Genomic DNA, 12635 nt, shown 5'->3' with positions numbered 1-12635 from the left:
TGTGTATAAAACACTGAAGAGGTAATAAACAATGTTAAACTTAATAATTTTTTCAATCATGCATATGCTATGGCAGATCTCTATCGGATTGTGTGATTTTATTAAACATAAAAGTATTTTGTTATTCATTCTTTGCATATACCTATAGCTAACTCAATCGTTGTGGGTTTTCAGGTGTGTGTACTTAATCTTGTTTTACGTGTTGTTTTGTTGTTATTAAATGCAAATGCCGTGTTCTGTTCATTTATTTGATACCCCGTCGCCAGGTTGTTTTTTTTTTTTCGTGCACACCCGTCGCCGCGGGTGTATCATTAGTCTTTCCTAACGAGAACTCATCTGTAGGTTCTCCATACAGTGGTTTTTCTAACATCATCAAACCTGTCCGGTTTTGCAGCCAGAATCACCTTCAACCCCATTGTTATTCTTTGCCTCCCGAAATCCTTCGAAATAGAGACAAGTAACGAAGTAAGGCAATTCCAAGTGCTTTTACAAACATGACGGGAAGAATTCTTTATGTGCACAACCAGTCATTGTTATAACCAGCAGGCTGTAACCTTTATCGACAAGGCGATCCAGTACACTAACACATACTGCAAGCTACCTTTAATACAGACAAGGAAAACGTCAGATTGACTTCCGGAACTAAGCATAACAGAACTCGGACTCAATGATATAAAAGTTGGAAACTGGTTATATATAGTGTTATATTCTTTATTATAATAGTGTTTGTTTTAAAAATTATCATAATTTTATTTTTATGTGTTATAATTTATGCAATTACTTTTTGTTTTTTAAAATAATAACAACTCCTAAGTAATTTTGATTCTTCCAATATTAATTAAAATAATTTGTATGAATTTCAATTATCAAAGGGAGATATTACTTTGTTTTTTATAAAAAGAGGGATAGATTTGTAAATAACCTGACCTTATTATATTTGTTATATTTAGCATTTGGTTTCCCGGTCTGTGTTATTTTTAGTTGTTATATTTAGCATTTGGTTTCCAGGTCTGTGTTATTTTTTAGTTTGAAATTTTCTTGTTTCATGGATTAATTTTTAAATGTATTTATTGGTATTGTGTACATTTTGTGTCATTTCAAATGTCTTTTAACTAGTTGTTTTATCTATGTAGAAGGATTACAAAACAAGGAAGTAAAAGAGTTATTTAAACAGAAAATAAATGTGGTCTAAATTCAACCACATTATATTTTACTTCCTGTATGTTATATTAGGCCAAAGTTATTCTACATTTTGTCTCTCGGTGTAGTGTTTAAAGTTTTTAAGTGGAAACTATTTTTAAATAAAGACATATGTTTTCTTCATTTTAAATCATCTTTAATTAAATCATCTTTAGTTAAACCAAAGGTTTTCATTCGGTTTAACTAAAGATTTAAAAGATTTTTGGGGTATTAAGTAGTATTTTAAGTTTAGGGCAAGGTTAAAGTGCACTTATAGAATAGGGACAAGGGGTCAGGGGGGGTTAAACCGTTTCAAAACCATCCTAATATTCACTACTATTTACATTCACTGTATATTTTTTATTGAAAGAAAAAAGCGTTTGTTTTCTTATAAACAATATTGGTGTAAAGATATCAAAGTCGGCCCTTTCCGCGAGACTGCATGCACAATCTTAGGTCATTTACAGAAATCATGAATAAAATTGCGTCATTCTCAAGATTCTTTCAAAACTGGACATTGTAATTGAAGAAAGAACATTAAATTATAGCTTAAATCTTTTTTTTTGTCTGACGGTAAAAAACTAAATAGAATCGACACGTCTTTTCAGTGGATTTAACGACATTTCAAATAAAATCAGTTGGAAGGCGAATTACAATTAAACGTGGGCGGGTCTTTTCGGCTGTTCTAATAATATGATGGAAAGGCCGATATTCTGACGTTTATAAAAAGTAAACTTTATTTGATTTTCTATTACTCATAGAAAGCAAACTACCTTTTTTATGTTCCAAGATATCGTAAAGTGTAAGAATCGAATGTTGTTTTCTCTGCTTTTATATGGATATTTACCACATTGGGATTTCTTATAAATCATGCGATTCATGGATTTGCAAGAAGTCGGATATGGTAAATACCCGTATAAACGCACATAAAAATGCTTTTAATTAATCTAACGTAACACATTAAAGGCTTCATTTTATGTGATGTCCATACATTAATTCTTATAAAATTTTTTTAAAATCATCTTTATCAATAACTTTTTCACTTAATAAAATATGGCAGGTTTTCTCATAAATACAGACCGTTTAACTTGTAAAGTAATAACATTATTTAATATCAGACTGTAATACAATATATGTAATAAAACAAGCTCTTTTATACAATCGAATCAATGTAATGTAGACTTGTCTAACATATTCTTTGGAGATCTGAATTTGTTGCTTGCAATTCGTTGTCTGTGATCTGCTTCATATTTGTCATAAATATATCTGATCATTGAGGAGGGACATTACTGATAATCGTTATTATTAAGTAAATGAGCAATTAAGAATCCCTCTTAAATAGATTATAATGTTAGCTACGTTTAAGAACGTATAAATTGTAATAATGAGTACTAAATTGAAGGTTCGTTGAATTCACAGAATTTCACCACGATTTATTAAAAACAAATTTTTTTATATCCATATGTTTTTTCTTAATTTGAATAGTTGACGTTTAATTCCTTTTGTTTAAAATTCATATGACTGTTCTTATTATAAGTTATAAGTAGTTTAGACTTTATTAACTGAACTGAACTTAAGTTTAGTTAGAAAACTATATTTCATTACTTTGCACCAGCCGTGTATTTTGTTAAATGTTTGAAAATTTTAAATGTTTGAATTATTTTGCAGAACTCTGACGTTGGAGGATGAAACTGACCTTCCCATGTAAGTACATCTTTGATTATTTGCCCTTAAAAGTCAACGCGTAAAAGTGGGTGGGATATGTTTTACCATTCTCTATCAGTTTGTAAAGGAAAATGCCCCTCCAGTGTATCGGCCGAAGATCAAACTTGCTTTCTCGACGCCCGTTTTGAAAAAAATATATAACAAGAAATATCTTTAAAAAGATGGTAGGCGAATTGAAATAAAACAAAAAGTTTATGGGTTTTCATACATTTGTGTTATTTGTCATTTATTAACATTCTGCAAATGGGCAAAACTAACACGACACTTTAACAATTTAAATGGTTCTCTTTTAATTTTCACAAAGGTTTCGTGGGGGGTGCATTTTCTACGCCGAATAAAAAACAGCAGTGGTCTGGGAGACCTAGAAGACTTTAATCGATCGGCTATCACACCCTTATTCATGCGATACGCAGACCGTATTCAGGCTCTCTCTGTAAATTGATATTGTTTGTATTTAAAAGGTTTTTATTATATTTATTAAAATTAACTTATCAATTTTAGATATTCAATATTCTTGCTAAATATACTGAGCGAAACGTAGCTTAAAAACTGAAAACAACGTCATTAAGGATTGTCTGACATTTCACTCAGCGTTGCACATTCAGCAGAGTAAAAAATAGACACTTTGTCCAATCAGGCAGATCTGATTTGCAAACTTAAGTCGCGTGGCATGGGTTAGTCCAGGTCACGAAGTCGTTTAAGACGGCGTTCGCCCAAAAAAAAACAAGACGTATGTGTTATGTGATAGCGCATACGCTCGTCACTCTGTCCGTCCATCATTTTGTGTTCGGAGAATTACTTAATAACCATTCAATGTGTTGACTTTTATCTAGCATAAAGGTAGGTTGATAAAAAACAATATACAGAGAACATTAACTGGTTTGGTAGGCGAGGTCAAGGTCACAAATGAGCTAAAAGATCAAATCTACCGTCATATTTAGTTTCTGTCGCTTAACTTAACCTGAAAAGCATTCAATGTTGGTTATGAGTTTGCGAGGATTCAAACGATGTTCACATTACACATACAGGTTTGTAGGTCAAGGTTATGTCATAATTAGAGACTGTTGCTGTCGATGATATGCTACTGTGTATTTTACTAACAGGGGTTTCATTTGACATTGGTTTAAATTTTCAAGTCATTTAAAGTTTAGGTAATATCAGGCCTAAATATATCTGTACGAAAACTATTGGAAAGCGCTTGTTAAAGAAATTTATGTAAATCCCAAATTATTTCCTTATTATTTGTTTTTACGACTGTTATATGTACTGTTTTACTTGTTTTGAGGTGAATGCGGTAATGTTCAAAATATGGTCCCACCAAAGTTATGTTGAACAATAGCTTAAAAACGGGCAGTGACCAGGTTTTGCGTAAGCTAACCAGGCATACTGTACAAATTTAAATGTATTTAATTGTCGTTCCATCAGATTGAGTGATGCATTGTGAATATTACAGCGTTGTTAAACATATTTGACCATGTCAGGGCAGTTAAAAACAATTTTGGAAAACGTGACACACAGCCAAGCAAATAATTACAGATTCAAACTGATTGAATATATATTAATAAGAGTAATGTAAAATGCATTACCCCGACATAAAGTAAACAGTTTTATTGCCAAAATAATGACAGTAAAATATCTGATTTGTCACATGGTATTTATGTGGTTTACGCTATTTGTTTATTTAGACGTATTTCCCTTTACAGTATTTCAATCAAAATGTGTGATATTTACTTTATAAATTAACCACAGTTTTGCCTTAGGCTTCAGCAGAGCAAACATAATGATTCCCTTCAACAGTGTTCATTTATCGTTTTGTGATGTAACTGTGGTCTACATAAATAAGTTTTACCTAACTGTGCTTTAAATTAGTCAACATGAAAATGTCTGATTAATTAGCGTATTAAATAACGCTTTGATTTACTTAAACTTCGCATAAAACAGTTTGACAAAATTAATTACCGACTATTAAGTTGTTAAAACCACCCGGCTATTTCTTGTTTCGTAAATATGTCTGCCAAATGCGTTAATTTCACTGCACTGTCATTCACTTTAATTTAGTATCATTTTTTGTGGACATGTGAATTTTCATATATAAGACAATTACATTTTGCTTGAACAAATTTGGACATATATTATTTGATGGAATTCAATTAGCAGGTAGACAAAATGTGAAGAAATTTTTTTAAACACTGTATAGTAAGTTGCAGCTGTATAACGATCATAACCAAATTAGCAAAGCCAGGAAGGATGCAGATGATTACGAAAGTGTTCTCTATGCTGCTAAGTATCGTTTTCGTTTGAAAGTAGTATTCCAAAGTAAGCGCAGAAACAACATGCCGACAATTTCCTTTCATTCACATGTGCAAAAAACATTTTGGACGGATGTAAATAAGTTTAAGTATTTGAAAAATAACAAAAAGTATATTTGTTTTTGTACGTAAGGCGTTTTGCTTTGTACAGGTCTTTCACATTTCGGATAGCAGCCGAGACGGCTACAAAGTTGGAAAAGACGTTGTCTGATAAGTTATGATGGAATGTTTTAGGTAAAACTGAAAAGAAAAAAAAATCATTATGAACATAGTTTATGACTGTGACAGGGAAATTCAGTGTTGTTTTCTTTCTGACTTCGGACTGTCGAGAATAAACTTCTTTCAAATGTGTTTTCCTAAAGAACTTGATTCCCAGTATTTTATATTCATTTCTGTTTCTCTTTCCTTTTAATGTTTCCCCTTTTAAAAGGGTTTTAAACCCGGGTTAATTTTAAAAATCCCTCTTTTCTATTTAATGGTAGGTAAATGTAAATTAAAGGAAGTTTTGTGAACCAGTTTTTAAAATTTTTTAAATTATAAATTTTTTTTTTAAGGGGACGTGTGTCAAAAATTTGGGACATAGGGGCCCTTATTTTATCTGTAGTGTAAATGCAGGTATTGCATCATCTTTTTTTTAAATTTTTTTGAGTTATTGAGGTAAATGTCAGATTTCACGCATAAAGTCCCTCTCATGTTTTTCTGTATTTCATAACTTAAATTTCCATGTAAATTTCATTAAATTCGGTTCAATAATAAGAAAGTTGATATTATATAAACTTCAGTAATTCGTGTTTTTATCCCCAAAACGACTATAATGGGCCTCAAATTGTCAATTTCAATCCGCGCCAAAGTAGTTAGATTTCCCGGCTATATCGTGAATCCCGTGAAAATAGAAATAGTCGCAGTCCACGGCTTAGCCACGAATCCCATGAAATTTAGTATTTGGCGGGACATTACCCTTTAAATAGACTGGACTAGATATGCCTTGCGCACACCACCTTCCGACATTATTGTTTAATATGAACGCATTAATTATAAGTAAAATTCGAAAGCGTCTCAAATATTTATATATCGCAAACCTGACGTGTTTGATGTGCCAGCACTCTTCGCAAATGAAGACGCAGTAGGAACAGTTTTCATAATAGTTGGAGAATATGATCAATGTGTTGCAGCAGCTTTATTTGTTGTAACAGCTGAAGATGTTGTAGCTTTAGTTGTTGTAGCAGTTGATGGAGCTGTAGCAGCTTTAGCTATTGTATCAGCTGAAGGTGCTCTACGAGAATCAGTTGTTGTAACAGGAGCTTTATTTGTTATAGCAGTTGTAGGTTTTGTAGAAGCTTTTGTTGTTGTAGTAGTTATAGGTGTTGTAACAGCTGAAGGTGTTTTAGTAGCTACAGGATTTGTAGCAGATGTAACAGCTGAAGGTGTTGCAGGAGATTTATTTGTTGTAGCAGTTGTAGGTTTTGTAGAAGCTTTTGTTGTTGTAGTAGTTATACGTGTAACAGCTGAAGGTGTTTTAGTAGCTACAGGATTTGTAGCAGATGTAGCAGCTGAAGGTGTTGTACTGGCATCAGTTGCTGTTTTAGCAGTTGTAGCAGCTGCAGGTGTTGTAGAAGCTGTAGATGTTGTAATATCTTTAGTTGTTGTAGTGGTTTCAGTTGTTGTAGAAGCTTGAGTCGATGTAGTTGTTTTCAGTTCTTAAATTATGAAAATCGGGACGTGTTAGATGTTGCTCAAACTATTGTAACATTTAGCGAATAGTATTACTTTTCCAGTACATACCATTTATTTATCACTTCATGTGTGATAAATTCATTTCATTAAAAAATCAGTTTACATTCTGTAACTCTGTCTTATGTTCAAATGATGCATTTTATCATACGGAAAATGTATTCGACATAAGTGCAGTGGAATCTTTCTCATTTATGGAAACACAAACAGTTTAGATATTTTATAAAATCATCTTTTCATCTTAAATTATGCGATACAGAGCGGGCACGTACATCGCAACATTTTGTCAGATGGTAGTTTTAATCGTGTATATCATACGTTTTCGGCGAATGAAAATGACAGCCATGTAAATGTTTAAGTAACCCGCATAATGTTCTTGTGTTTGGGCAGATGCGTTTACTGAAGATGGGTGGGACCTATAACCAGACTGAATGGCATGTCTGGAGTTGTCTGTTAACTGTTAACTGTAGCAACATCCCTTGTCAAAGTGAACCAGCCGAGCCGCCCTTACTATATTGATAAATTGTATACCTGCTGACAGATTTGATTAACTTTCACAATATGTCTTAAAGATTGCGCGGCCTCCGTAAAATTGATCGCCCGGACTTGGCGTTGCAAAACGTTTTGGTCTATTGAGATTATAAAGTCGATTTAGTTTTATTGTATAATCAAGTCCCACTTAAGCCGGTATTACGGGGGCCTGTGGATATGCAAAATTCATTTCAAGTATATATTCAATCAAATAAAGTATTGACTTTATTTTGTTTGGTTGCTTTCTATGATTACAAAGGATCTTCTTACAGACTCGGAGAAATGACATAATCTGTTGGCATTGAATATTCAAAAGTAAAGGACACTCTTTTATATCTTTTATAAGAATTTGATACATATAGGATTACAACTGATTTGAAATTAGTTCTCTCGATTTGACTTAAGTACTTTCTGTCACTCGATACAATTTAATAATTATTTACATTGCACGTACATATACACTGGGCGTCTGGTAAGCAGGCCAAAGATGTCACACTATATAACAATTACATGCTAATAAGGAGAAGTACTGGTGTCTCTGTTTCTGCAGTAAATAACCGGATGCTGAATATACATATACGTAATAATACAAAAATATAGATCCTTTCTAAAAGTCCATAACTTCTACCGAGTCCAATTAACTGTTTGAAAATGTTAGTGTTAACGATGGTAATGATATGAGCTAGTAATCCGAGTCAACGTACACAAATCATTTCTTTTTTCTAATCCTTGCTTAGGTAAAGTAAAGCTAGACAAATGAAAACATGCTGTTACTTCGGTATGTTAATTGCAGCAATAAAGATTGTTTTTTTTTCAGTCTCGGCATACATAGTGTCTACATTCTTTATTTACCTGTTTCACAAACAGCACCAGAGTAATGAAGATGACATTCACATACAGCTGATGTTTCAGTTGTAGAGTTACACCGGCCTCCGTTTAAACAATGCTTCTGCTGGCATGGACCGAACTCTGGAAATAGAATCAGTGTTTAATTATATTTTTATATAAGCTTCTTTGTTCTAAATATTTTTTATACATGTCGCAAAAAGCATATGATAAATGTGTATTGTGAAAGATATATGTACACAGATAACACAATTTATGCTGAGATGTAACAGCAAACCTTCATTTAAGTTATGATAAATAGAACGTGAGCTGCAACCCATATGCAAAATGGATTGTCAATATTTAGAAAAAACTTTTAAGAGGTATATCGGTTGACAATGATTCTTTGACCATAACACATGTTTATAATGTAGTAGACTATATATTGTCTTTTTAGATCCTGCAGAGAGCTTCAGGTACGGAAACACCAGTCACTAACTACCCGAAAGAAACAATACAACATTTGGCATTACCTATACACTATAGTAACGTCGTAACTGAGGCAACTCGTAACTCAATGATAGTGGTATTTAAAGCTCGTTAATCTTATCTAATCGGCAAAACATAAAACAATATCCCCGGGATTGATAATCAGTTATAAGAGTTAGAAAATACGACATACAATTTTGATAAGACCGCCAGTTTCACAATTAGGATAACATCTTAATAGTATTATGAGGTTTCAACATGTGACTGTAGCGAGGCTAAAATAAGAATACCGGCGATATCCGTGTTAACGAGGTTTTGTCCCAGTGCCGTGTAACTAGACGGTTAGACACGTGTGATTAGTATACATTTAAGGTAAGACTTTTTCGTACGATTTTCTCATGTTAAAAAATTGTTTCAGTTCAAAAGTACTGACAAATAGATTAATTAAGGAGAGTGGTTTAAATATAAATATTTGGTCGAAGAATCCGTACATCTCGGCTTTTATATCCAAATAAGTACAAAACTTCGATTCATTTTTAGGGAGGTTGTATATTTCTGAATATTTCTGATTTTTTTTTTTGGTGTCTTTTTAAACTACTAAATGATATATAAAAGGAGATGAAAATGCAAATTACAAATAATGTCGACATTGTATAACATTCTAAACTGACATGTTACACTGATGATAAGTTTATGTGTTCTTATATTTTAGACTGGATAATTATTGTTTTGACAAACTTTTTTGCTAAAAAAATAAAGAGCTCCGAGTTAAAACTTTTTTTCTATGAAGAAAGAAGTTAAAAAGGAAAGTGGGTTTTTCTTCTGTAAGAACTAATTTCTGCTTAGAAATAAAGAGCTCTGAAATTTAAACTTTGTCGGTTTTCTATGTAGAAAGAAGTTTAAACGGAAGAGGCGTTTTCTTCTGTAAGAACTTAACTTTACTCATTAGAAATAACTTAAATTTAAAAAGGTAAATTCAATTATTGTCACTTATTTGTGTTTTCGTAAGCACTTTTATTTCTCTTCTTCCCCCCCAGGCCTATAAAAAGAAGAAGAACAAGTAGGTTGGCAATGAAACTTCACAATTAAAGCCTCTTAAAAAGGAGAAAATTTTTCAAGGATGCTACATTTTATGTTTGATTAATATTGATTAGACATTTAAGACACAGAAAAACATGTACATTAGCTGGTAGTTTAGAAACTACTTGAAAAGAGCCTACTAAAAATAATGTTGCCAGCTACTGTACATGTGGTTCTTTTATTATCAATTTCAGACGACTTTAAAATACGGCCATTTAAATCAAATTTAAAAAGTTTTAAAGGCAGAAGAGAGTTCCGGTTAAAGTGTCATCTGTACCGCAAAGGTATGTATTTTTCTTTAAATATTTTTTTTAAATCTTAAGGGCACTCCCTGGCAGGGCCTCTTTTCAACCAAGAGGCATAATTTGAACAATTTTTTTAAAGGACCACAAGGCAATGTTACATATAAAATATCATAAGCCTAGGTCTTGTGGTTTTAAGCAAGAAGATTTTTAAAGTATACGTAAAACTTGTGATCACGGGGTGGGGCCTCTTTTCAACCCTGGGGCACAATTTAGAAATCTTGATAGAGGACCATAATATGACGCCACATGCCAAATATCAAGGCTCTTCGCCTTGAGCTTTTAGACCAGAAGATATTTTAAGTTTTCCTTTTCGGTGGCCATGGTAACCAGAGTTTTGCACGAAATTCAATTCTTTGAACTTTTTGAAAGGAGGTTACCTGAAATAATTCCTGTGAAGTTCGGTGTAATTCTGCCTAGTGGTTTTGTAGGAGAAGACTTTTTTAGAATATGTGGACGGACGCAGTATGTACGACGGACAGCGGACGACAGACATTGAGCGATCACAAAAAGCGGTCACAAAAGTTCACCATGAGCCTTTGCCTCACGTGAGCTAAAAATAGAAATGGACATCCACCGAACGATTAATAAAGAGATGTCCAAATATAGTGAAGATGTATCAAGATTAATGAGAAGATGTCGCTTGGAATCTGCTTTTTATGTCGGATGGATAATGGAAGACGATGTAATACCAACACATACCTAAGTATAAGACGGCTATTGGTAACTTACGGGATGAGTAGATAAAACCCAAGCATGAAATAACTGTGTTTGGAAGAAACAAAATATATCGCATTAAACAGAGAAGCCGACTGTTGTGTACAATATTTGTAATTCCAAATGTTTAAAAATACACAAGAATGTTATTAGTTTAATCATATTTTATTGCTCTCAAGAATGTTAGTTATATAACGTAAATTGTTATAATCAAATTTCACTACCAGTAGTCCTCACCTTTTCGTCAAGCAAATACGTACCCAGCTGATATACAAAGTGTATCTGTATTTCCATCTTCACTGGTTTTGATAGCCACATCTGTCACACATTTATCGCCGACTTCAGTTGTCTTAAAAACATGGGTCCCCGTGATACCTGCTCCACATTCCTTTACCTGTTCACTGAAAACAAGAAATACTCAGAGTACTTATTTCTGACATTTATATAATTTGACAGATCCCATCCAACCAGGATATATACCGTAACTAAATAAATTCTCTATAGCACAATACGCTTCATCTAAATACAATTTAAGTTACAGAAGCTTGTATTTTAATGAAATTTTCTGTTGTTCTGCACGTCTGGAAATCGGAAATATTTCGGAATAAAGCCACTTACCCTGATAACATAAGAGAAAGCATAGTCTTGTATAAAGAAACACAGCTGAATATATCAGAATATAGAAAATCATTAACTAAGACGATGGAGACGATTTTGAAGATTATTTGGAAACAAACTATGCAACCAAACAAAATAATAACATTTTCACTTTGACTGAGTTTGTTTAGGGAACACAATGCAACTAAAATCCTGGGTAAAGTGGAACTCTGTTTTAAAGTAATAATGAGTGACTTAATGATTGAAAATGATAAATGACTTAAAAGTATCTATTGGCTTTTAACGGCCGCCACAAAGGCACCTAAAACTCTAGGGTTTAAAAATAACTATATAAAGTCCTTTTGGAAACATAGACTCAACTCTGCAAAATTGCAGCAAGTGTAATTAAAATCGAGCCTGTTCATGACATGTGAAAAATATATTAAAATGCTTTCAATACGTAACGTTGAGTTAATTAAGAAATAATAAGTTCTCAATCGTGGTTTATCGTAGAATAGCCCGTGTTTTGAGTTCTTATGCGTAAGAATGTATCACGAAGACCGTAAACCTGAGTGATATATTGTTTCGCATAAGAACAAAAAAACTAGGGTTATTCTAAGATAAATCACACTTGGGAACTTGTTATTTCGATTCTAACACGACATACTAGTATCAACAGTGTTAAAAAAATCGTAACTACTTTTACGGCCGTGCTACGCACCTTGATCGGATGACGTCATTGCACGCGAGTGGTTTATTACAGAATAACCCGAGATAGATTTTGCTCTACATGAATGTAGGTTATTCGTTGGTCGTGTTAGAATGTCTTGTAAATATACATAAACGCATTAGCCGCTAACAACAGCTTCAAAGCAAACAGACTGAGAAAAAGAAATACGAAAAAATGAAAAATGCTAGATAAATTTCAAAGAGTATTACAATGGTGTTTATTAGTTAAAAGTTATTACCAAGATCCAGACTTCTTGTCTGTTATAACTGGAATATGACAGATCGACTTTGTTTGACATATAACACTCGATCCATTTGACAGACTGCCTCTAAACTTCGGTTCAGTCTGAAATATTTTAATAATTAATCGTATAGTCTATTTTAATTGACCTGCCGGGGCGTGGTTTCGCGACGGTCTATT

General features: G+C 32.9%; 1 protein-coding gene across 1 annotated transcript; it reads right to left on the bottom strand.

Moving 5' to 3' along the window:
• Nucleotides 1-6305: 6305 nt before the first annotated feature.
• LOC128549683 (uncharacterized) lies at nucleotides 6306-8830 on the bottom strand. The gene is made up of 3 exons (XM_053526994.1): nucleotides 8800-8830; nucleotides 8328-8444; nucleotides 6306-6910 (listed from the first exon to the last, which is right to left on the bottom strand). Exons 1-3 carry the CDS (start codon nucleotides 8828-8830, stop codon nucleotides 6372-6374), a joined length of 687 nt encoding a protein of 228 aa, XP_053382969.1. The 3' UTR covers nucleotides 6306-6371.
• Nucleotides 8831-12635: the final 3805 nt, after the last annotated feature.

This window comes from Mercenaria mercenaria, chromosome 1 (assembly GCF_021730395.1).
Source record: "Mercenaria mercenaria strain notata chromosome 1, MADL_Memer_1, whole genome shotgun sequence".
In the NCBI taxonomy this organism is placed as follows: domain Eukaryota; kingdom Metazoa; phylum Mollusca; class Bivalvia; order Venerida; family Veneridae; genus Mercenaria; species Mercenaria mercenaria.
This window is presented reverse-complemented; position numbering and strand designations above follow the sequence as displayed.